The following is a 27,048-nucleotide window of genomic DNA, read 5'->3' as shown; positions in this document are numbered from 1 at the left end:
CGTACCCTGAAACTGCTCTGGTCTAAACACCTAAATGCTGAGCTCCTGCCTAAGGGCCATCGCAGTCCAGAAACACGGCAGAGCAGCGTTGGCATCACCTGAAAGGCTCAACCAAGAGGCATGGTGCCTGAAGCACAGTGACAGGATTGTACAGTGTAGCTGTTTCCTTTCCAACATACAGCAGTTAAAGAAGGGATAGTCCTTCCTTTTCTTTTTGTGCAGTAGCCTGGTGAAAGCTTAGCAGTTGCTGAAAAAACGGACAGAACTTCTGTTTCCTTAAAGCAACTCACGTTGTGTATCCCACGTCTCGGGAGAGACAAGGCCTTTCCCCACCCCTGCTGAAACTGGGCTTCAAGCAGAAAGAGACATTCTGTTCATCTCATAAATGGAGCAAAAAAAGAAGTGTCATAGCTCAGTGTCCTGCTGCTGCTGACATTTGAGCCTGGGTTCTGGTCCACTGATGCCTTGTGGGTTTTTTTTAATTAAAGTTATTTTTTTAAATGAAGTTATTTCTGCCAAGTACTATTGGGGTCAATTTGTATTGACTTCAGCAGAGCAAGGACTCAACACAAAGTTCCTACACGTCAAATTTTGTCCTTAAGAGAAAATAATGATTATTACAAAGTCCCTTTTCTGAGCTGAATACTACTTAAAAGCTAAAGGCATTTAAAAAAATCAAATATCACTTTAAGTTTTCATCATGTTTACTGCTAGTTTCCTTTTTGATCTCTCTTACTATCAAACTAAGTTTATTGAGTCAGCTTTGTTTAATTAGTTTAATTTTACTTGTTCAGCAGCATTGCCGGAGTTGTACCTTTCAGATTCACGGCTCTGAATGAAAATATTCCCTGTGACTGGCAAAACAAAACCAAAAAAAGTGGAAAAGGAATTATTAAAATGTTTTTATTTGCTTAGGTAAAATGCTTCCAGAAGTGAAATTTGGAGCACAAAATACATAAGGATCCTGATACTTAGTTATCTAACTTAAATCTGTTCTTACTCAAGTGTCAGAACTTTCATTCGCTTTATTGTGAATCAGGTCTACCACACAAAGCGTGTTAAGTATTAGTGCCTAAATTAAAAAAAAAAAAAAAGGCGCCCACTTCCAATAAACATTTGCAAAATTGTTTACCTGGCAAAAATATGGGGGGTGTCAAATAAATATGCATATCCTCAGTCCTGCCAGTGAGTGAGTGAAGACTACTCAAGGGCTTTTCCCACTCTCCCTTCAACCAAACTCAGTGGCATCAAGTGCTGTCATGTTGTATGACTTGATGAGAGCCATGAGGTTCATCAGTTCCCACCATTACATTGGATCTGCAGCTGTCCCATATTAGCATAAAATAAAATTGCTGATTTGCATTAGTGAACCTTAGTAAGCTCCTGATTTTCAGTTGCACCAAGCATCCAGCCCCAGAGACTGTGTTCTGGATTAAAACTTTGTTCTCCGTCTCAAATGGTGCTTAAAGAGATCTCAGGAGTACTTTAGGGCCAGCAGTGTTTTGGTATAAACAGTACTAGGAATAAATCAATTGATCAGAAAATTCCTTTTATTGCTAAAGAGAAATGGATGGCTGAAGAGCAGAGTTTAAAAATGAAACCTGAATGGCCATGGTTTATACTTAGACTAGAGTAGATGGATAATATCACTGTAGTATTTTCAGAGCATTTTACAGTGCTCCGTTGTATCCCCCTCTCCCAGACACATCACATCTACCTTTCTCTTTAGTATGCAAATGCACAATTAAAAGCATTCAACAGATAGAGATGAATAAGCTAATACAGTGTGCTGCTGGTAATTTATTTTCATTAACTGGGAGTACGTGAAAGTACCCCAAAGAGCAAAGAGATGCTGGAAAGTTGTAGTAGATAAGAATCTACTGACTGCCTTTATGTAAGACAATAGATCTTGTGAATATTCTGCTTCCTCTCCAGGCAGTGAGCTAGTATGGTTAACCAAAATTGTTGAGTAATTGTTCTGTGGTTGAGAACAAAATGCTGAATTAAACTGTTCCCAGCACAATAATTGTGTGATTACAGCATTTATGTTGCTGGCCAAAAGAACAGTCATTAGGTTTGGAAGACTTACCAAAACCACAGGCACAGAAAAAAAATGCAAATCACATGTAAATTGTCCTTTAATACCTATAGTGGCTTAAAAATTGAACTAGGAGTATGGTATGTGTCTATTTAAAGGCAGTCAAGCCAGAAAAAATGATTGTACATTCAAGAACTACTTCAGACTAGGAAGAAAATACCCAAAGATTATTAATTTTCATTATGTTGTACTTTTCCCCCCTCTTGTGAGATCCTGCACTTAATCTATTATGCGTGTATTCTGCTTTGTGAATGCTATTATATTTTTCCCCACTGCATACCAATCAGATATTGTCTGGGAGTTGTAAGGTAGGTAGGGCTCCCACACCTAACGAAATCTTGGGCCAAGCTGATTCAAAGAGCAATATACAGGGGAGGCAGGCAGCAAATGTTTATCTGATTGCTGTAATCCACCAGTAAAATTAAAAACTGATTTATGACGATAGGTGCTCTTGTGAGGTAGACAATTTTCTTCTCCATTGCATGGTCCATACCTAGAAGTGCCAAAGAAACAACTACATTTAGTCTTTCTTTTTTTTTTCTCCTGTTGTTTTTCTTCATATTTTTAATAATAAAGGGGGTGGAGGAAGGCAAGGAAGAACTGAAGGAGACAGCAGACTAAAAAAAAGACAAAATGTTTAGGGCAATCAAAGTTTTTGTGCCTGCAATTCAGTGCAGTAACAAGCTATTCAGTGCAGTAACAAGCTATTCAGTGCAGTAACAAGCTGCAGGATTTGGGTAGCTGGCTACCTGGCTGTACACAGAAATCAGATGATGAGATGTCTAAACTTTCTCACTGTATCTACAGTTAAATGTGCTTTAACTGTATTGCTGTCACCAAGTCGTAGGCACAAAATGAGAGACTGTCTTCAGTCCTATTCAAAAAATGTTCCCAAACAAAACTTGTGAAAAACATTTTCGTATGAGGATTTTGGTAACAAGGGAGAAAAAAACCATCAGGACGTGAATGGAAGAGTGGCTATGTATCTATTTAAATAGTCTTTCTTCTGCAGCTTGAATCCATTTCACTTTTAAAATTGAACTTTTGATGGTAAAACTGAAGTCTATTGAGGAACAGTTCCCCTGGCAAAAGGGACAGTCAGAAACAAGTCTGAACAGCTGAAAGATTGAAAAGAGGTCTTTATTGTGCATTTCCCTGGGCAGTAATTAGCGGCTATCCAATACTAGAAATGTGTTTTCCGCAGAGGTTTCTACTAACATTTGGTCTTAGTTTTCCTGGCCATTTGTCCATCATGTTTAAGTTCAGGGGGTTTTAAGATCATGTAGAAAGCAATAAAACTCAATATAAAATAATAATGATAATAATAATATTGTCTTCAGGAAAGAATTACATTGAGTTGTTGTAGCAACTAGTGCTCTGAAATTGATGTCACTGGAGACCAGACATATACTGAAACATGTATCTGATTTAATAATAATAAAATTGGGGAAAAGAGGGGGCATTCCAAGGGTTTAACCAGTGGATTTAAGTCTAAGGTTTTCTGAGCAGACCCAATTCTGCCAAAGTCTACACTGATCACTCCGTGAAGAATGTTTCTTTCCGTGTACTGTATTAGATTGTATACGGTTTTTATTAACTATGTGCCTTAACCTTTCAATTTAAAGAAAGAAAGGCAAGGTACAGACTTCTAGTGCAGAATTTGCTTTACGAGTCCTTTATGTCTATTTTTTCTCTCTCTTTCTACATAGTATGATTTTAAGTGGATGACTTTGATAAGACTTTCATGTTTGTTTATACCATTGCACTATTCAGCAGCTGAATGGGTTTTGAATTTCTGCCCACTACATGATATTAAATAACCCCTGTTTCTTGCCCACCGCCTACACATTAAAATTGTTGTGTTTGTTTTAATTAATGATATCCCACTTGTCAAAGAGATACTGAGTGAAAAACACATCTTGAAATCTTAGGGGTTTGTTTGAAAGAATACCCCTTCCTCTCTATATAGTAATATTACCTTAAATCATATTAAGGAAATTGGCACCAAAAAACCCAAACCAAAACAAGAAGTAGTTATTATAAGGCAGAATTCTGATGATCTCCTTGTCTTCTGTGTCAACTAATTTGAGTAAGCAAGATTTCTGCGTTAAGGGTTATGAAAGTAGAATTGTTTCATATTAGTTGATGAGACTTAAATATTTTACTGTAATTATGTATAGAATCGTTACAAGCAATGTGTCATGGGTGACTCATAATGAGTGGCAGTGGAAGAGTTGAAATAGAAGTCCAGATTGTGGTGATAAAGAGCATTAGAGGGGGAAGTATCACTTCAGGAACAGAGGAAAGCTTTGGGGAGCTATCACCTCCTGTGACTGGTACCTACCATGCCTACTGGAGTGGGGATGAAGGGAGACCAGGGTGAGAGATGGGCTTGCCTTGCAAACCTTTTACTTTTCACTGAAGTACCACAGCATACCCACTTCCTTCATACTTCATCCTCTCTTACTTTGTGCTCCCCTATTTCATCAAGCAGTGTTTGAGTACTACTCTTGATTCATAGCTTTTCTCCAGGAGCTCCGCAGGGTCGTTAATAAAATAATGAGTCTCTTAAAGAAGGCAGGCCACTATTAGTAGTTCAGGCCTTAGATACTGATCTATTCATGAATTTGGACTTTACCATTGTGTCAAAAATGAGGTCATGCCACTTGCCTTCATCTATACACCATCTTAAATACAGCGGTTTCCATATTAGAACTGTTCTCCCTGTTTCAGAGGTTAAAAAATTCTTTTTTTGGAACAGTAGACAGGAAAAATATTACTACAATTTATACCTCAAAATTATTAGTTACTGGTGTTTGAATATGTTATGGAAAAATCAACAATGGGTAAAGGGGGAGGTGTAGCAAATGGCCTTAACACAGATGCCTTTGAATAACTTCATATGACAAAAAATACCAGTCAGCCTTGCTTAAGTATAATGGCATCAGCCTTGCTCTTGCCACCCACTTCCGGATCCTTTTGGGAAAATGCACTAAAGACATCTTGAGCGAGTAGGTTTATACCCCGAAAGCTGCATCACTTCAGTCTACATAGGGGTAGGAACCACAATTAGAATAAATATGTTTCTTTACCTAAGCTTCATTCTTAACCTGAAAACCATCTTGGGCAGGTTTATAGCCAAGCCTTTTATGGTCCTGTTTGCACCCTTTGCATGAAAACATTCACAACAGTGCTTTGGTGTCAGGATGAGCCCAAAGGCACCTCAAAAGGGCTGAAGAGATAGCAACTTGGGGCGTTTCTCCTAGCTCACAGAATTTATCTGTCAAAAAGGAGCCAGACCTGCTGCCTGTGATGGTGTGTAACACTACAATTTATTTCCTTACCTGAATCTGTTGACTTCCAACATTCACAGAAGTTGCTCTTGAAAAGTCAGTTTTGGATGATTCCTCTTCCTCTTCTCCGTGCTGCCCCCGCCACGTCCCATGCTAGTGCTGAGCCTTGCTTTCCGTTCCTACTTTTTTTTGTAGTCGACCCATTGATTAATAATGTCAAGATTTGCAGAGTCAACCTTGTATATGTTTAAAAACCTGTGTGCTCTTAAAGGAAAAGTCCTCTAGATTCTGCACACCTCTTCTGACTCTTGCACCTATCACTCTTATTTCTAACAGCCTCAGATAGAAACGGCCCCCGTTTAACACAGAGCTGACACAAACTGTCCTATTTGCGCTTCCCTGCTTCCTCTGCAGCAGTAGTTAATTCCACACCTTCTTTCCAGAGCTCTTTGGACAGCAGTCTACAATACTGTTGCACAAAGACTTTTGATCTGGTAAAATGTGAGCATTGGGTGTGCCAAAGAAGTGACCTTGAAAAGAAAGAGCTGGGTTAGCACACACGCACAAAACCCAGCCACTTCAGTCTCTTTGAACAGAATGTGGAAAATCAAAAGGAAAAAGTATACGGGTGACTTCTGGAAGGCTGATAAGAACAATGACAAGGGGAGTATACTTATTTTTGTCTCTGATTCTCTGTGGCATGTACAAAACCCTCCATAGTTAATTGTAATTTGAATAACTGAACCAATATGTAATAGATCAGCTAACTGTAGAAAACAGGATGCATGTGCGGCTCAAGAAATTATCCTACATGCTGTCTTTTAAAACACATCAGGAAATCTCACACCTGTTTTCTTTTCACTGACAAATGTTTCACTCTATAGCTTGCTGCTAAAGTGATCAGCACAGGTCCAGACTTCATTGGGAAAAGCATCAAGCATCTGGGAACTGTGTGCTCCATCATACACAGTGAGGTAGCATCAGTCATTGGTGTAAGTTCATAGATTTTCCAATTTGAAGGGAGTGACTTTGCAGATTAACTCTTGCTACATGACAGTTATATTTAAGAGCAAGTTGCTATTAGTCAGCAAAAATGCAAACAGAGGATAACATACCATATAAATGAGCAGTTTGACAGCCACAGGTTTGTGGCAGGTCTCCGCTATAGTCCTGGCTTATTCTTCTAGGGAGGATACTAACATTTAAACAAGGCACCTAGGTGCTTTGAAGCTATGGCGTGAGAAACACAGTATTTGCGTGGATATTAAGTAAGGTGAAATAAGTCCGTTTGGTCCAAACACTGGTCATCATACCTCAAAAGCCAATTTTGTATCCTCTGCTAACTTTAACCTCTTCATGAAACTAATGGCTCAATCAACCAAACAATGGATCTTTTTCTTCTATAAAAAGGAAAGAGCAAACTATTCTGAGTGTTGCTCTTGAGCTTGGATTAGAAAGGGCTCTTCTGAGAGGAGCTGTTACCTGAATTACAGTATCTTGCTCTGAAAGTCCTGGTTTTGCCAGAGAACCCCACGCGCTGGGGTGGTGTATAGTCTGTAGCAGTCATTCCTGCATGAACTGTTAGGCTTTTGACTTAAGACAGCTACGTATTGGAATGAATTCCAGTTTATGTTCTTTTTATTTCAGGTAGCCTCTTCCTTTTCAGTTAGGCTATTTGTTCAAATGCCTTTGTGGCAGAATTGACCTGTAGATAACTTACATGCTAAGTGGCACAAGCATGAATACTTATTACATGTCATCGCAAATGGGAAAAAGTCATCTTAGTGCTTTTCTCTCCTCTGTATGTTTTTTCTATACCAAATCAAATATAAAAGAAGTGTTCTAAAGTTCTTTATTTTAGTTACATAAATGAATAAGTAATACTGCTTTTTCCTTTGGAAGTATCCAAGAGGTGTTCCTTAATGCAAAAGGTCCTTTTGGCTTACGTCCTTCACATTGCTGCTGGAGGTGTTTGTCTCTCACCAGTGCATTTTGTTCTGCAGTATGAGTTGGAGGAGGGAAGCCTTTGGAAGCAAGTTTTTGACATAGAAGCAGCTACTGTCTGTATTATTTGGCAGTTCAAGGCACTTCTCTGCACTTGTGTGTTCATTTAGTAGTACTTACAGACTTTATGATGAGATGAAGTTGAGATGGATTCTGGTAGTGACACCTGAATTCTCTTGCAGGACTGAGCAAAGACAGGTGGTTTTCAGCCTGAAAAGCCTTGCTTTTTTAAAATGAAAAATGTTTATGTCATTCTCTGAGATGTGTTTCAGTTTTCCTGAAAGTTTGTTCCTTGTGTTTTCCATGAGCCAAGCTGCGTATATCAACCTGTTAAGGATTGTTTCCATATTCCATCAAACTAATAATTTTTTCCACACTATCACTCCAAATAGAGCTCTCCTCTGCTAAAGGAGTTGTAATGGAGGGGTGGAAGTGTCTCTTTAAATAGCCTTTTTTATTCTTCTTAAAAGATTGCCACTATAAGAGCATGTTTTTCTATGATCAGTGTCACTGTTTGCAAACAATTATGAACAGTGAGGTGCTACTATTGAGTGAACTGAGGTGTTCAGACAGGATGAATTTTTATAAGTACTGGTATGAATTGTATAAGCCTCTTATGCAGCCAAGGGAAGAATAATATTCAGGGCCCAAATTATCCACTGCAGAAGAATTTTCAGGTAGAGATTAGGAAGAAAAAATCTTCACAAAATCCTTTGTCGGGATCCCCTGTACTAGTATGTCTGGCAGAGGAGTGAGCTGCTCCTCAGTAGTAAAAGCAAAGCGTTAGGTTAGAACATGGGGTGGAATGGGTGTGCTGTCTGTCTCATCAGCGTCCTCCTCTCTGCATCTCTGCTTCTTGGCATCCACCTTTTGTTTTGTGTCTCAAGCACTCACGAAGCACCCCATAAAAAGCCACCTCAAACTCAGCAGGAGAGTGATCATTGCATTACCCGGATAGGCAAGGCTCCCTGCCATGTACATTTAGGACACACTTAGGTAGGAGAAGAGAATGAGGAGAACAACATTTTCTTTTCTTATTTTAAACGTCACTGTAAGGGAAAATAGCAGATTGTAGTTATATGAGGACATATATTTTTATTTCCCTTAAGATAGACGTGGGGGGGTGTGAGGGAGAGAGAAAGAGATGGCCAACAGATACGCTAATTAAAGAATCCGGTCCTTCAGCATAGTGTGCGCCACCATGAGCCAAGTGTTTCTGGAGGAAGGGGGACCGATGCAATTAAATATGTCATTTTTGAAGGACAGATTTATGTTATTGCATGTTAAATGTACATTACATTTTTTCATATACAGTAGAAGAGATGCTTAACTTACAAACAAGTTGCAGGCAAGAAGATATTCATACAACAGTTTGAAGTTAATAGAATCATTCATGTGCATCCACTGTTCTAGGAATGCAAAATCTGAACTTCTTTGAGGCAGCTGAGAATAACTCAAATGAAAGTAAACATTAGCCATGCTTCTACATGAAGAAGCCATGCAAGAGATCATTTCAGTAAAGATGCTCCTACAGCTCTTGAAGGGCATCTTCTAAACAGCTCGAGAGTAAAGTACTGCTCAGAGTTTTGTCAGTTTGTAGAGGAGGGGAGTGTTGCTTTTAGCAGCCGTTCTAATTCACACTGAGCAGTTCGTTACTCCGTCACCAGTCTCACCAAAATGGATAGAATTGCTTCTGAAGAACTAGAGGTGGGTGGAAAAGCAGTATTCACCCCTCCGTGGAAAGTGTTGCATATGGATGCCGGGAAATGCACTGAGGTATTTACCTTGGAGAGAGGAAAACTTACATAAAAGTTTATGCTAATAAGCATGTAATGAGCAACTGCAGAAATGAAATTGGTGGAAGTGTATAAAGATAAAATAAATAAAACTAATAGCAGCTGCTATGTTAGGGGCTTAGATTTGTTAAAAGTATGGGTTTACGCTACTTGAGAAATATTATAAGCCTGTTAGATTAAGCAAGAGTCACGTGAGGGGGAAATTGTGAACTTTTAGTTAAAGACTCTGTCAGAATGCATGGGCATAAAGGACCAAAATAAGGTCATGCATGCTATCCTGATTCTGGCATTCCCTAAGCCTTGAATGCCTAACTTTGCAACCTTAATGCTTCCTTGAACTATTTTGTCTTTGTAGGTATTTATATAGTGACCCAAAGTGCACGTGACGTTTTAGAGAAAATAGAGTAGAACTATAGTTGTCAAGTGTTTGCAATCTAAATTTATATAAGTCACAGCAGGAGCTAGTAACAAACAGTAGGGGTAACTGTTAAAAACATACTGCTTAGTGCTTAGGTAGCTGTGGTAACCATAATATGTTCCTAAAAGTAGGTAGGAAACCAGAATTTAGGCAGTAATGCTACAATTATAATGAAGCTGGGAATACTGGGAACCTAGCTGTGGCTACACTGAATGCATGTCTTTGTGCAGTTGGATTTGTTATGGTCCAGTCATAAAGGACATGCACAGATTCGTGAAGATGCTGGCCCAGGCTTTAACAACTTGAACTGGTTCCAAGTTTAATAACAAATTTATTTTGGTAAGGATAAGTCATTTAAGGGCAGATTTTTCACAGACAGTGAAACAAAGATACAGTGAGGCACCTCCCAAAATCTCAAATCTCTACGGGCAACTGTGGATGTCTCAGTTTCCCACTTGGACAGTAGATATACTATTAGTTGCTGTTCTGTGCTCATGCTGGTTTTTTCATTGATAAGTTCTTTAAGGCTAGTCTCCTTTTTGGATTTTCAGTGGCAAGTATGAAGGGTCCCTGATTTTGGTTTCGGCTCTAGGTTAAACTTGGTTGCAATTTCTTCCACTCCTAAAATACTTTGCTGTTACAGAAGATGACTTACTATCCTCATTATGAATTAGAGAACCTTTATTTTCTTGGATTGTTTGAGCTCTTGTGTATCTGCTTCCTTAAGGGGAATTATTTTTCATAAACTAAATGTCAAGTGGTGTGGTTTATGTTTTTCATTGCAGCATGGGCTTCCCTCTTGCCCCAAATTACTTGTCAGAGATATGTGAATGAAAGTATGAATTCCTTGACTAGCAAATTGATTGTATAGAATATTATGGCTCTCATGACGTTTGGTTCATTTCTTTATTATTTTATGTGTGTTGTATGCCTTTTTTGTGTATACCATGCCTCTACGGTTTGTCGTGCAGTACAAGAATACTTCCGATTAATCTGATACGTGGTGACGGCATTCAAATTAAAAGAAAGATCAGGGAACTGTGTGATCAGTTGACATCGTGGCAATAGTATGTGTAGTGAAAAAACAGGTCCTTGGAAGATTGTATCTGTATCATCCAGACTAACATCATAAAGTAGATAAGAAGTTAGAAGGTGAAATTGTAGCCCATTAAATCCATTGGGAATTTTGTGAGGATTTAAACTACAATCTTCACCTTTAGGAAATTACAACTAAGAAGAGGTAATCACATAGAGAGGCTGGCAAGTGGAGAATCTTGACAGCTATGTGCATTTTGAGATTGTTAAAGATGTATTTCTTTTTATGGACATATATATGTCCATTAGCAGAAAAAATTGAATGGCCTGAAAAGTAGCTCTGATTTGCAGTCCATTATGTTCAAATTAGAAATGCAGTATCAAGAAGTTACCATCAAGAAGGTTCATCAAGTATGTAAACTACATAACAAAAAACATTTGTGAGAGATGTAACTGAAGTAGTAATAGCTTAAAAAAAAAAAGAGAGGAAAATACCCTTTGTGTAAAACTCAGAAGGAGGGCCTCTATTCTGTGCCACTTGAAACAGTTGTACCCTGGCAATTCTAGGTAATAATAATAAACATAACAAAAGTTAAGATGTAGTAGTTAAATGAGTCATAAAAATGAAGAGTCCGTAATTTGTATTGTATTGTGTCAGGTAATCGGATTAAAATTAACTGATGTTTGCACTTACTTGTATTTGGGAGAAAATGAAGTGTAGCTGTTTGAGTGGTGCTACATACGTTCCATCCTGGAATGAAAATCACATTGTTTTGACTGCGTTATTTCTGTATCCATGCAAACCATCCTCATCACTCTATAGTTCTTACCTCCACTGGGGTTGTGTCATTTGAAATTAGTGGGTATAAGGCCCCTTGGAGAGATAAAGAGGAGCAGTGATTTGAAAAAATGAAATGCAGCAGTCAGAGTTAAGAAGAAAGGGCATTTTCCTGGTAAATGTTTTCCTAAATGGGAATTTTTCAGTGTGGTGTTTTGCTCGTGTATTTGGCAGTCACTTGGAATCAAGTGCAGACTTGTGCTACATTGTGGGCTTGGCAATGACAATTTGTGTGTGTGTGGTGCTTTAGTTATATTAGCCCTGGAGGCAGAGTTAACACTTGCAGTGGGACAAGAGTATTTGCAGTCATCAGAGAACTTTGCAGTCAGCTTCAATAACATCACTCCATTTTTTTCACTTTTTTTTAACATTTTTTTTGGCAGCAAAGCTCTTAGTAGAACCATCTGTCTTTCTATTAGTGTTTTTGAGTCCTGTTTTGAAGCTTCTTTGCTTGGCAAAGTCACTTTCATCCTTGGAAACCATTTAAAAAAAAGTTCTGTGGCTTTTTGCCGAAGAAGAGTACTATGCAAAAATTCCACACGGCTGTTCATTTTTGTTCTAAAAGAATACAGTTACTTTGTCTTTGTCTTAAAAAAATAAACAAACAAAAAACCCAAACAACAACAAACAAAAAATAAACACATGAAGAAAAGGCAGATATTGGGCACTTCTAGGGTGACTGAGTGGGGATAGAGAAGAAATTACATTTTATACATTTTTTTTTTTTCTTCAGCAATCCAGTTAAAAGTACGTATGTCTTCTAGTTAACAGGATCAGAATAGAAAGGAGAATACTGAAGTAACAAAAAATGGATCGAGTTAGTTCAGTGAGTGGAGCTACATCTGCTCTAGCTTCAGTCCCAACCTTAATCTCCCAGTGCAAGAATCTCTGTCGAAAGCACTCCTGAACTCCATCCTTGCAAATTGTTTCAGGTTATAAAGATGCAGTCAGCACACAGACAGGTGTTGACAGGTCCTGGCATAAATGAAGAGGTTACCTTCCCAAATTTCATACCACTCTGCCTTGTAACAGTGTTGGGTGAACCGAGACATCTCCTGGATCTTCAGGAGAGTAAATTAAAATAAAATTAAGCCAAGATGCTGTAGTCTGAACTGTGGCAACCAAGGAGCTGGCACAGGTTCTTTTGCCAGTTCTGCTATGCAGGCAGTAATGAAGGGAGTAACACCTTCTTACACCTCTGGCCAAAAAAGGTTGTCTGTCAACGCTCTTAATTCTCCTTGTTTCTTAAGGCTACAGACCACAAACTAAATTTTAGTCTTTGATAATGTATCTGTACCTCCAATGCCTTAGCTTTACAGTGCCGTTAAAAATCTAGATGACCTCTCTTAGAAAATGAGTCAGTCTCCTTTTACTGACTGATCTGGTCAGTACAATAGGGTTTTTTAATTAAAAGCAGCCATTTAACATTTTAATCTAGCAAGCTTTTTGTTTCTCATCTGTGTGAAATAGGAAGATGATGTCCATTTCTAGCAATTAACAACTCTGACAGAACTGGGTAAAAGCAATAGTATTAGACATTGTGCCATGGCCAACTTCCAGTTTTGATGACTAATTTCTGCATGTCTTAAGTCCCCTGCAGTATCCACTTACAATATAATATTTTCCATTTCCTGACTTGCATGGTTGTGTACAGTTGCTGTGCAAAGTTGAACAGCTAACACTTCAGACATGGATGTGTTTTATTTGTGAATAAAGTGTCTCAGCCTCTTTTCTTACCATTTCAGAGACTTTCTCTTTTCACATGTACGTATAAGTGCATGTATATGGGCAGAAAAATAGTACTGACTGTGCTGTATGCTACTTACGCACATGTTTGTACTTCTGTGTGTGTGTATCTGTGTTTGGGCTCAGTCAGAGTGAAAGCTACTGTCTGAGACAGAGAGATGGTTACACAGTGCAATAAAAGAGAAGAAAAACCCACCCTGCCATCTGAGAAGTGAGGCATTATGGACTGTGGGGGGGGAATAATTAATTGGGATATAGGTATGCGTTAGTGGAATCTTTCGATTTATTTTGGATTAATGTAATTCATATGAAGTGCTTTGGTAATTAAGATGAGGCTGAATAGTTGATGCTACTGGAACACCCCATTATGGAGGAGCATATTCAAACCTGACCTCTCAGATCAGAATTAAGACAAAGCGTGTAAGCAGACATTTTCCCCAGAAAAAATTCCACGTTTGATTTTCCCTCTCCTGTTCAGCAGGTCCAGGGTCAGCTGCCTCCATTAATGATTCCCGTATTCCCTCCAGACCAACGAACCCTAGCAGCAGCTGCACAGCAAGGATTCCTTCTTCCTCCTGGTTTCAGCTACAAAGCGGGATGCAGTAAGTCCTGTAGACTTTTTTAGCTGGAAGTGGGTGTAGGGCACAATTTCGTGCCAATCTGTATAAAAGTATCACCTCCCTAGCCCGATGGACAAAGCCATTAACTTGCACAGATGAGTGTAAAATACAGGATTAGTCGTTACTGTATGAGAAAAGATTGTCAGAGATGAAGTACGTGTTTCAACGTAACAGCAAAACATTTCACAGAGGAAGTTGATTTGTGTACCTTCTTTCTGACAGATCTTTTTGACAGGTGAACATGCTTATGATCACGCATACTTACATACCCCTGAAGAAAAGCTAATTGAAATTTCCCAATAAATTTCAACACTGTTGTAAGAAAATACATTTTTTTCCTGAAGCAGCCTGCTTACTATTTGTGAACCGGCGGCCTATTCTAGTCTCTTTCTTCACACAGAACTCACATTAATCTCAACAGGGGTTCTGCACAGAGATCAAAGATAGCATATGCCTTTCAGTTTGATGGACTAACACAAGCTATGAGTATATTTATGAGAGCCTAACACTAAAAAAATATAGCATCTACTTTTTTAATCCTTGAAATATTTGTATTGTTCTCTACACTCCCCAGATTTTTTTGGAAGTTTTATTTAAGCCTTCTATAGGATTTCATGTTCCTGTCAACAGGGTGATAATAAATACAAGTTAAGGAATAATCGAGGAACTCCATTTCCATGAATAGGCTTAGCTAGAGCATGAATTTCATAGACTTGTCTTCATGCATTTGTGCTTGTATAACTCTTCTGACATCAGTTTTTTACTGAGTTATCTCAGACTTGCTTGTTCTACCCTTCTCTGTTTCTAGCATGGGTGTTTAGCTTTATTATGTCCATGTCAGTGTATCCATCTGTATCATTGACTAACTCATGAATTCATCAGTTGTTTTGAGTTACTCAGCACTTGCTGCTGCAGCAGTTTCATAAAATTAGAACATAAAAAGATTCCTTTAGTTAAACTGGCTTAGCCCACACTTTCAGATTTCTTTCAGTTTCTGTAACATTGTAGATACAGTACTTGAATGTGAACTTGAGTTTCTTTGGCCACTAATCCCTTTTCCTAATATTTTACAGACTGGGACCACTACTGAAAATTACTGTTCAAAACACTTCACGTCCCTCAGCAGCTGCAGTGCCAAAGCTTAGGCTCATTCAGTTCTTCCAGTGATTTCACACTCAGTCTCTCTCAGATGGGAGAAGTAGTGATTCACATTACAGAATGTTTAACTGAAAGCCACACTGAATATGAATGCTACCATAACTGTAGGCCTGAAAAAGGTCAGGAAAGCACCCCGTTAGATATATCTGGCAGATTAAATTAGTTTCATGCTAATGAAGTCTGGTTTGGCTAGAAAGAGTTGAGGTTGGTTTTTTCCTTTCTTTTTACTGCATGTACATTAACTGTAAGACAGTCCTATAGTTCCTCACATCCATGAAGTATATATGACATTGCATGTTTGTGTAACCTTGAAAATCAAAAAGGAAAAAGAGCAAAGTTGCTGCTGCTCCTGGCAGTAAGGCTTGGAATTAACAGCATGCCAAGGTCTAGGACTGAGCAGAAGCCAGTGGAAAAAGACAGCTCTGTGTTTGGTGATTCCCTGGCATGTTTGACTGAATTTGACTGAGAAGCTGAGGAAAAGTGATAAGTAGTCCAAAGGATTTTTTCTTTTCACTCACAGTTTAGTGTAAACAAAAAAGCATGTAAGGATTTAGCAACACCTAGAAAGCTTGTAGCGATGAAAAACGTAGCTGCCTTAAAACTATAACATGTTCACATCAAGTAATGTTTTTGACAGGCCATTAAAACATATTTCTCCCACTTTTCTGCTTGCCCTTCTGTGTATCAGTCCTCTTGACAAAGATGTGGTAGATTGTAAAGCAAAGAGCTTCGGATAAAATTTTCTAAACCACCTGAGTGATTTAGGAGACTAAACCTTCATTTGAAGAGTGACAAAGACACTGGGATCTAAGTCTGAGGGATATTTAGCAAATGTTTGTATTGCAAACTTTAGTACAGTAACCTATGCTAGCTTGAACTGAACTAAGGTGGATACCAGTATAGCACTGCAACAGAGAATGTACAGCAGATTAGTTTGCTCAGCTTCTCAGCACATTAAATGCCTAACTTTCACTGAGTTTGCTTTTGGATGCAGGGCCTTCCTATGAACTTCTGAAGACCCCACTACCAGCATCTTTTCCTGACTGCTGTTGTATGTTTTAAATTTGGCTTATGTACCTTACGAAAATGGAACCTCACTTCTACATCTTCCCTGTCCTTTTGGAAGACCTGCCCTTTTTTCTGGGCTGATAGATTTTCAGAATTATTTTGTATGGCTGATTGATAGGAATTCTTTAGTGATGATTCTGTTATTTACTAGCATTAACAACCTGCACATAGGAATGATAAAAATCTCCATGGGACAATTCAGTTCCAGTCACAAATAACAAAGAACTATGAAAATTTTCATATCCTGTTTCTCAATAAAAGGGAGGTTTGAAAATTTGGGGGAGAGGAAGAGGGAATTTTGTGATAACCAATATTTTCATAACTAACTAATGATGCTGAGTACCTTGATTATGGATAGCTGGTTGGGGACACCTTCAAAGGGACTTATACAATTATATGCCCTGCCTCTTTGAAAAGCCAGATCTCCAGAAGAGTGTCTCAAAATCAGCAGCATATCATCTAAGGCACTGCAGGTCTCTCGTTAGTTGTGCTATTGGTCACACCTGATAACTGGGTTACTTGCCACCTTCTGTCTGCAGGCCAAGTAGCTGAAGAGATCACCGTCTCCAGTTGCTCATCACTGTGCCTCTAACTTCTGACGTACTGGCCAGGCTGCTTGGTTAAGCGCTCCCTAACTTGCTTCTGTCCAGACTGTGATAGCAAGGACTTTCTGTTGAAATTGCTTAAACTGAGCTGGCTCATTTTAATGGAAACATGTCAGGAAGTGATTAAACAAGCAGCTTGGTCACAGTGGTAACCTTTGGCAGGGGGCTCTGATTGGAGATGGTGGCCTCTTCAGCCAGCACAGCTGCGGCTGGAAGAGGCATTTTGATCAAGCCTCGAGGCCAGTGAAAGAGAAAAAATGATGAATACCTAGTTGCACTACTATTTTTCTTTCACTCAGCTTAGATAATGAAACCAAACTAACTTATCCAATGCTTTCTGATTCACCTGTCCATTTTAGAGCAACAGAGGGTCAAATGTATGTCTCCCAGTGGCTTCAGAGAGTGTATGTGGTAGGGTTCCTCAGCCAGTGCTTCCCAATTGGACTAATGACTTATCCAGAGAGAGACTGTGGGAAGGAAAGAGTACCGTCTTCTCTACACATACTTCCTTTTCCAAGGAATTGACTGAAGATAACACAAAAATAGTTGTAACAGTTCGTAGCAGGGGTCCATTTAGATTCCTCTCATGGCAGATACCTAAAGAAGAGTAGAAGAACAAGGCAAGAGTATACCATTTTGCCAGGTTCCAGTGGTTGGCAACTTGGGGACCTTCTGACCCTGTGGTGGCATCACTGTGTGAGAGCTATTCTGTCTGTTATTGAAAACAAAGAGGTTTCTCTGCCTGGGTTCCTACCTGATTGGAAACATTCTAGGCAGCTGAAATGCTCAAAAGAATACAACAATATCAGTCTCTAATATGTGCAGAGCAAATTATTCACTTCTCCAAATGTTTTGCAAAATTGGGTAAATACAGGGAGGAGGGGGTAAATATTTTCTCCATGGTTACATGGCAGGTCATGGTCTTTGGCTTCCAATTTGATATAGTAAATTTCCTTTTCTTTCCTTTTCTCCATAGCAGATCATGCTTGGGAGTGGCTTGGGTTTTCATTTTGTTTTGTTTTTTAAACAGATGGTTTGCATTACATAAGGGACAATTTACACAAGTTGACACTTCCCCTTTTTTCTCTATGGCATATTGTGTGGTGGTAAAGTTGGCAGAGAAAAAGGAAGGAACTTCTATTAGGATTACATTTCTGTTTGAGAAAAAAACCCTTTGTCATCTATGGGTCCCATTGATTTTTTAACCTCCATAGCTACATATAACTGCATGGTGTGTAAAGTATTTAATATTATTATTTACAACCAAAGCATTTTTTGCATATGAGAAAAATAAGTTGGCAGTATGTGATGGACTCTATTGTCCACAATTAGCAAGAAAAATGCTGGTTACCTACTTATTTGCTACATACCTGGTTATCTATTCACTGTGTGCTTTTTGGAATTTAAGTATTTTGATTTTTATGCAAGCCTCTTTATATGTATTTTATTATATACATAATATGTGATATTTCTATAGATGTATAATACAAAGCTCTTTTTATAAATAGTTGATGTTTCAAAGTGGGGTGTTAACTAAGTTAGTGACCTGTGGCAGGAGCAGATGTTGGGAGTTAACCCCAGTATCCTGAGTATATGAATTGGTTTTAGCAGCAGGTGAGAGTCTTGCTGAAACCAAACAGAGCCAGATTACTGCATTTCCCAAACTGTGGCAAAGCTTCTCCCACATTTAGGCTATGCAGATTGGCTCAGGTCATTTAACCCTTCTCCCTTTATTCTCAGCCAGCATTCCTTAACTCTTATCATTTGTTACTACTGCTATTACTAGTTCAGCTCCACTTGTGATACTTGCTAGATAACATACATGACTCCCAGCATTTTAGTAATGGCGAGTGAAATGTCAGCTCTGCTGAGGTCTGAGGAGCTGTTGCTGTTGACTTCACTAAAGTCAGATTTCACACCAGATGATACAGATCTGCTAGGGCCACTCTTAGAAATAATTAGAATTTATTTAGAGCTAATTAATATTTGTGAAGTGCTTTGAAAGTATAAAAACAGTGTAAGTGATAGAAGAGAAGAAGTTTTGTATTGTGCCCTTTAAAAACTGCATAGTTCTGCCTCAGAGGCGGCTGCTCTTCAGTCGTAGGTAGTGTGATCTTTTTATTAATGCACATATGTATAGATTTGTATGTGGAATATTAAAGCATGATTGTCTCTCCTGGGCCAGGGAATGAAATAAAGATTTTGGGAAAGCAAAAGGGGCTGCTTCTGGGGAGCTATTTACAGAAAAGGCAGAAGGAGTTGGGCTGAGAACAGTGGTAGATTTGGTATTCTTCAACAAATCTAAGTACCAGAATGCACCAGGACAGAATGCTTCCTCGTGCTTCTTCTGTGGCTTTACATTTGCGGCACTGTTTGCAATTAGCTTTCCGCTAAAAGACACAGAATAGCCCAAACTTTGTAAAGAAGATGGGTCCTCCGCAGTTAATGGTGCTAAGTAAGATTCATTTTGGAAACTGCGCTCCATTGCTTCTTTAAGCATTTGATGCTCAAGTTAAAAAGGAATTGAAATGTCGACTAGCTGCTTAGGGAGGTGTGGTATGTTGTATCGGTCCTGAGGTTTTTCAATACAATTGAAACTGTTGAGTTCCAGACAGTTTCTTCTTTGGAGGATGAAGAACAACATACTTTGTTTTCTAAACTGAGGTGTGCAAGAAATTGAATTATATGGAGGTTTTTAGGATTTGTTTTCTTTCTCAGGAAACAATAGTTACTAAGTCTATATTTCTGGAAGTGGGATTTACCCCAAATATATTTTCCAGGTTATTCGCAAATTCTCAGGAAAGCTTCTAGGTAGCCTTTTATTTGCTGACGCCTATGTTATTTTTATAGAAATTGCCAAATTTTAGAAATCAGAATTGTTTTTCTTTGCCCATTCCTCATCTCCCCTGTGGATAACTTGTTGTAACAAATCATATTGTGTTCCCAGTCAGATGTCATCAACACGAGGTTTTCTGAAAGCACTTTAATCACTATTTCAACCATATCCAATTAAGGGGGAAAAATCTGAATATACAATAGGTGCATTGTATGTGTCTTACATATTAGCTCGTTGCTGCTGGAAGTGTTCTAAATAAAGTAACGCACACAAGGTTACTGATGAAATATCTAATTACCTTTTAAAATCAGCAAAATTGTGTGAGATGAACAAGCCAAGCCTAATAAAATCAAAATATGCTGAATTTACTGTTCATCTATATTCTGAACAATAATTCCGATGTCCGATAAAAATGAAACTCTCAGTTAATTGGTTCCTCATACAGTACAATAAAATTAATGTTTAGGAGTTAAATACCATAAACTTCCTCAGGGAAATTTGCTGATGTATCTCTGTTTTTTAGTCAGTCACATGTTTCATTGTTTAATGGAGTATCATGTGGACTGTCTTATAATTTTTCTTGTGTTCAGTGTCCATGTGTCTGGCTTCTAAAGAGACTGAGCGCTAATTTCTGATTTAACTGTGTCAGCTTTATCAGCTGACGTACAGGTCACTGACAATCATCAAATCACAAGAAAAAAATATTGACATTGCTGTGCTCTTATCAGAATGACAAAAATAGGAACCATGTGTTGTGAGGACCACATACTGTAGCTTCTTTATAAAGATGCTAGTCATCTTTCAGGGCTACTGTTTATGCCTTGGAAAAGAATGAGCATATGACTAAACCCTCATGTTCCCCCCAGGATAAGAAAAGAGTAATAGCATTGTGGATAGAAACAGCAAGAAGGAGGAATTTTTGGTAACAACGTTGCCTTTTAGCATACATGAGAATGTGTCAGTTCTGTAATGCTGCAAATGCACGGGAAGGCATCAAGACTGCAAAAAATAACACCACAACTAAGGACTATTTCTAACTGAAAGAATCCTATAGCCCCTGATCTATGTGTGGCTTCTCACAATAATGCTAATAAAAACAAAACAGACAAGTAAAATAATGGGGTCCTGTGAAAACAGGCTGATAGTTTCAGTTCCGTTTCTAGGCCGTAAAAGATGTCTGTTGTTCTGGCAGTATTAGCCATAGTTGGGCAACCAAATAAAAGCCACTATTTAAATTCATGGTAGTGTGTACAAACCTTTGTGGAAATACATAGGAACTGGAAGGCTTCTTATGGGTCCCTCCAAAGCCACCCCTTCTGTAGACTGAATTGTTCCTCTAAAATACAAAATCCCTTGGAGGCAGCACCCGGTCGATGCTCTCCAGAAATATCCTCAAAGAAAGGCAGGGAGCCAGTTTGGATTTCTTTTGGAAGTCACTGGTGGTATCATCTTCATACTCTTTCTCTTATTTATCTAAATCCCTAATGCCTAGAGCCAGAAGTCAGGGAACGCTGCTCATGTCTTTCACAGCCTCCTGTTACTTTTACTACATGTCCACCATCACACCAAAAAACTGAAAGGAAAATGGTGATGAGGATGAGAGTGAGTGAGTGGAGATACAGTGGCTTACCTGTCAGTTAGCCATCAGCTGTGATTATTCATTATAAATATACTTAAGTGATAAATTGAGTGTAAAATTACTGTGGCTTTTTCTAGAGCTTGTCAAAAATGGGGAAAGATAATGTAGAATTCCTTTTCATTCAACAGAATCTACTATAAGGAAATGTTTATTCTGGTATTTTTCAAGGAATTTAGTTTAGCATACTGTTTTGGAAATTATAATTTAAGAATTTGTTTTTGTTTCCTACTCTTTATATTCTTTACACTGTTTTCTTTTTTTCTTCTCCTTCCTTGACCTCCCAACTTTTTTCACTTGCTGTCCCTGAAAGACAGGTAGGAGGAAAACAATAAGTTTAAAAAAATCATGGGAAATAAACCGCCTACTTCTCCACTTCTGGTATAATTTTTTTTTTAAAGAAGAAAATTTCAGGGGAAAAAAAAATCAGTGTTCTATTGTTTCATATAATCAGGTTCAACTTAAAAATCCTGTCAAAACATTATAATTTAACATTAGCATGTAACTTGATTTATATAGCAAGTAAGACAATTGTGCCTGCTCTGAAGAGCTTGCAGCCTGTCAGAAGACAAGACAAGACACTAGGGGGGATTACACCATGAAGGAGAATAAATGAGATGACTGACAGAAAAAGGAATACAAAAAATATCTTAGGAGTTGTGGTGAATTGTGCAACACACATAATGTTAGCTACTATGCTTTATTTTCTCTTTTAAAAAAATTCTAAATGTTTTTTAACTTACTAAACTCCTTTGATAAAATTTTGCAAAACGTACAAATAGTTTAAGAGCCAGTGTTGTATTTCCACAAGTATACAAGCATTTAATATCCATGAGCTTGGTAGCTAGTCAGTTGAAAATCAAATTCCTAAGCACAGGGTTGTTTTTTTGTGTTTTGGGACAGGATGTCCACTTGGCTCTGTACCACAACTTACTTTCGCAGAAAAGTGTTCTCAGTGGAGGATGATAGGGAGAGTTCATAGAAAGAGTGGTTTAAAAGTGAAGGTGCTTCATGAAAAATCCTCTTGTAAGCAGATCTTGGAAGATTATTTTGGGCAAGGATAAAGGTGTGATTTGAAATTGAAAGAAGTTGCAGCGCATAAATTATCAGGAAAGAGGTTCTGGGTATGTTTGTGGAAGACGGACCAAAAGAAGCATAGAGAAATAAAGAATTGGCACGGAATTGAGGGTTCAGCCTTGCCTTCTTTCTTCCCTGAGCCACTGGCGTTCTCCTTTGCTCACAGTGTGTACCAACACCTCTAATACACCCCATGAGCTCCCTCAGGCTGACATATCCCATTCACTCCTTTAGGTGCCGTATCACCAGTACATACGTCCTTCTGTGCTCTTTTCATGTAGTCAGTCTTGAATAATTCTGTTCTTCAAAGTGATGTCACCAAGTAGCTGGGAAATAATAATATATTAGAGAAGAATATGTCAGCTAATGAAATAATTTTTACCTTGTTCTCACAATAAAAATCCCAGCCTGTGACCTGCTCCAGATTTTATCGTACAGTGTACTAAAGAAAAGCAACAACAACAGAACTTCTCTCTGATGCTTTGTTTATAAGAAAAGTCCACACATAATGAGAGACAGTTTGGAACATGAAAGGGCTGCACAAAATGTTTCTTTTGGTAGCTGAAAGATGCAGGGAGGTACACTCCTGGCTGCATGCATTAGTAGATTAATTGTGAACTTTGTAAACTGAAATGTAGTATAATTGTTTGAGAATCTATTGGTGTTTTCAGTGATGCAAACTTGTGAATGGCTTGGGAAATACCTGTTTCTAATAGCTGTATATCTTGCCTCACGTTCCTAAAATGTTCCCAGAGCTTGGGAAAAAAAATGTAGCGACTTTTTACATCTAAACCCAAGATATTTACTGAAGAAGTAATGAAAGAGTTAAGACATGCATTTCCCAGACTTCAGAATTAACTAAAACTGCTCAGGCAAAATGATATGGGAATAAATTTAAGGACAGTAGAAAGATGTATCATATTCTAGAGTAACAGCAAAGAATGAGCAGGTACATATTTACTAGAGGAGACTTGAGGCCTTGGTTAGTATTTTGAGGGGTGGCAGTTGCTCCTGCACCGTGTGATATGAGTACGAAAGTGCTCGACCTCCTCACTGATACAGGGCCTGGATCCTTCCCTGGGAAAGGCACTGTCTGAGGAGTTGTCTCTGGGTTTTAATCTTGGCTCTTCCACTGGCCTCTTGAGTGACCCAGGGCATGGCACGGCATTTGAGCATATTCCTTTGCTCTTTTGTGGTTTGCCTCCTGTGGACGGTAAGCTCCTCCAGACAGAGGCGATCTTTTGCTAGACTTTTGTACCAGGGCAAACACCGTGGACCACTAACCCTGATGGTGTCTCTGCTCGTTACTGTACCTTCCTCCAACTTCTTCGCTGCTACCGTGTCTGTACCGTGGGAGCAGTAATGTCAATATACAGTGTATGAGTAGCACCTGTGAAAGAGTCACAGCACGGGCAGGGTGTGCTTTTCTTCATAAAAAGAATTGCTAAACCCCTACATTAAGCACTAGAAAGCAGAAGGTATTACTAAGGCATAATGATCCAAAGATTCATGCTAGGTTACAGAAGCCTTTCAGTTTTGTTTGTTGTTTTTGTTTGTTAAAAATATTTTGGAGCCCTGGAAAAATGTAAAACCCTTTGACGAATGAACTAACAAAAAAAACCAACCTGGTAGACAGGAGAGCCCAGCTCTGCACAACTATAATCTGGTTTTAGGATGAATTTGAGCTTTTTCCTTAGAGTTCTGAAAAACAGTGTTAGCATGTACTGGTATAGTAGTTGCTTTCCAGCATCGTCTCCTAAAGAGTCCCAGAGGCATTACCTACACCACCAGAGCCAGTGGTTGTGACCATGCACATGGCCATGGGGTGTGCATGTCCATGTCTTCTCTCTCAAGCATCTCCCTGATATATCTACCAAATGAACTGTAAAGGATAGGAATTACCACAACAGACGAGGGTAATGAGAATCTGCCTGGCTGTTTAGGAAGGTGAGAATAGTGGTATATATTAATTAGCATGAGGTTGTGGGAAGATGGGCTGAGGCTTATACATGTATGTGGAGAAGAGAGGAATGTGGCATAGTGCATGGAAGTTAATCTTTTAATAGGTACATTTTAATACAAATAATTCGTAACTAAAGATTTTAATGGGCTGCAAAATCAACATTCTAGTGAGAAACTTTTCCCTTGTTCTTTTCTTTGCAGTTCAGAAATTAATAATTTTATATTGTTTCATGGCTGGTTCTTGAAAAAAAAGTCCTCTTGTGAGAAGAGTCTTTCAGAATGATACTGGGATTAGCCTTTGAGCTGCTAGTGGTGTGGAAGCAGCTAAACGCCATTGACCCTGAGTCTTTGACCACAGTCTTTCTTCTCCGTGTCCTCACATGTTTAAGGCCCACTGCTTGGGTCACAAGATAACTCTCCAGAAAATTTCAAGTCAGAGAAATTTTTAATTCAGTCTGTGATATGAAATGGAAAGTGGATGCCGCAGTTAAAGTAAAATTGGAAAATATGAAACAATGGCATCCTCTGGGGAAAGAAACCCAAGCAAGTCAGGAAATCTGTGCCCCTTGACGATAAATAACTAAATGGAGAAGTTGTGGCCTGGTGCTGGTGCAAATCCCCATTTGTGAATGGGGATGCCTGGCTGGACCTTTGGATTCCCATTGCTTGGCTGGCCAGCCATGAAAAACTGTGAGGCTTCAGTCAGCAAAGCATTATTCAAGATGTTCTTAAATATAAGCAGGCGTGCTTATTGAAGTTAAATATCAGTTAAGATGCTTTGCCAGCCCAGTTTTTTTCTGGCCCTCCATTTCTAGAAGTTATGGTATTTACTTCTTAACAGATCAAAATACTTGAATGTAAAGATCTCTGTAAAGAAGGTTGCATTATAAAAGGGAAAAATAAACATTAGCAGTTTTCCTGAATGTGTATACACCAACACAGCTTATTTCTAACATTTCAAAAACATGAGATAAGTTTCTTTCCCTTTGTTTTCTGTTTCCTGTAACTTAGGCTTAATACCATTATGAACTTCAATAATAACTAATAATGATTGTACAGAACAGCCTGCATTGCCTTCTCAATTTATCTTTTTTCTCCCCAGTTCACTCAAAAAAGCACAATAGAGGAAGAAAACTTTTAATTTACCTCTCTAGTGAAATGTACAGGAACATTTAGGTAGATTTTCCTGATAAAGTGTTCTGCCTTTTCCATAGTCTCATTTCAAGTGGCTGTTTTAATGCTACAGAAATCATGCACGCTACCAGAACGTAGGGACATACAGAAATGCCCTGGTGATCCTTATTTGAGGGGAAAGTGCTTAAACATTTTATCATTTGGAGAAGCAATATAATGCGTGTAACTTTTTTTTTTTTTAACCGGTTTTCTTAATAGTTTTGTTGATGGGCTAGTACGAAGTTTATTTTAACAAATCAGATACGTAGGGAGTGACCAAAAGTGAGCGCTCCGTAACATTAAAACATGCCTGTGTCCATCTTGATTTTTGCCATCTCAGGTAATTTTCCTTTATAAATGCCTGCAACTTTTTCTTAAACCTTTACTGGGTCCCTTTATCTCATGCAGCACAATGCAGTTCTTACTAAAACTAAAGTAGTTTTCCCTCAGAAGAAAAATTGAATCACAAGTCATGAAGTGGAGTTGGCGCAGGGATTTTGGAGGCTTGTGTCTGATTCACTTAACCTCACATGCTTTTTCCTGCTGTAGGATCAAACTCTCAAACTAAAGCAAGATTTTTTTATTTTTTCCCCTCACCTAAAAGAAAACACAGTAGTCAAAGGAGTGCCATTTCTGATCTGTGTGAGGCTCAGTTTACTAACAGGGAGCAGAATTTGGTTAACTTCATATTCTGGACAAGCTTGTAAATTTGTCCCCTTCTAACACCGTGATCTTATCAAGGTTGTACTGTTTTCCTTTTCTTCTCCTCCACCCCCATCTTCTTTCTTTCCTTTTTTTTTTTTTTTCTGAAGGGCAGCCTTCTGATCAATGTGCACTTTTTTTTTCCATTTCCCTAAATACATCATGAAAAAGGATGAGGTTTCCGCCTTAATTGCTTGTGCCTTTTATTCACATTCCTCTCTCAGCCAGAATTGTGAAAAGAGTGTTAGTAAAAGGCTGCACAATAGAGCTTTTCATTAGGCCTCAACAAGGCACACAAAAGAAGGCTTTTGGAAAGAGTGAATGCAGGACTTTAATTTGCAGGTGGAGAGTAGATAAAAGGTGCTGACGCCTCTATTATTCTCTTACTTAGGTGACCCTTACCCTGTTCAGCTGATCCCAACTACCATGGCAGCTGCTGCCGCAGCAACACCAGGCTTAGGCCCACTCCAACTGCAGGTAAGTCCAAAAACAATGCAGAAAAGGCAAAGGTTAAGTAAATACGAAAACCAGTTTTCTCTTCCATTTGAACACAATGCAATTAACAGGGGGTTTGGTCTGGTCTCTTGGCATAAAGTTTGCATCTGAAGCAAAATAATAGTCAAATCACATACATTTTTCTTTTACCTCGAGGGAGCTTCTTGTTACGTTTTTGTGTCTTTGTTGTCAAGTTAACTACTTTTAGGTTTGTACTTCAGATTTCTGCAGAGCGGTATGTTTGCTTGTCTTTTCCATTAGACAGTTCTGATGCAGGCTGTAGAGGCTGGCTAGGTGTAAACCAGCAGAAGGAAGCACATTGCCGGGCAGAAAAGCTCTGTCCTGACAAGCACTTTTAAACTGCTTAAAAGTCCCTTAATGTGATTATGTCCTTCTAGGCTGTAAGCTCTTCAGAGCAATGATTGGCCCCTCCTACAGTGTTTTATGGTACCCAGCACTTTTTAGGCACTGCTGTAGTGCAGATAGTT

The 27,048-nt window shown here is 38.7% G+C and overlaps 1 protein-coding gene across 4 annotated transcripts in view; it reads left to right on the top strand.

The window, feature by feature from the left end:
• SOX5 (SRY (sex determining region Y)-box 5) overlaps positions 1-27,048 on the top strand; it is a 291,777-nt gene that overhangs the window by 180,659 nt on the left and 84,070 nt on the right. For 3 of the 4 annotated variants that reach the window (XM_010566093.1, XM_010566095.1, XM_010566094.1), the window contains 2 exons: positions 13,710-13,830; positions 26,457-26,542. In XM_010566093.1, the coding sequence (XP_010564395.1) occupies positions 13,710-13,830; positions 26,457-26,542 (207 nt within the window). Of the gene's footprint in view, positions 1-13,706; positions 13,831-26,456; positions 26,543-27,048 lie in introns of all 4 variants that reach the window. The other variant, XM_010566092.1, reaches the window with a different exon arrangement.

Source organism: Haliaeetus leucocephalus, unplaced genomic scaffold (assembly GCF_000737465.1).
Source record: "Haliaeetus leucocephalus isolate CR32 unplaced genomic scaffold, Haliaeetus_leucocephalus-4.0 Scaffold206, whole genome shotgun sequence".
Classification (NCBI taxonomy): domain Eukaryota; kingdom Metazoa; phylum Chordata; class Aves; order Accipitriformes; family Accipitridae; genus Haliaeetus; species Haliaeetus leucocephalus.
Note: the sequence above shows the minus strand (reverse complement) of the source record. Positions and strands in the feature narration are given on the sequence as shown.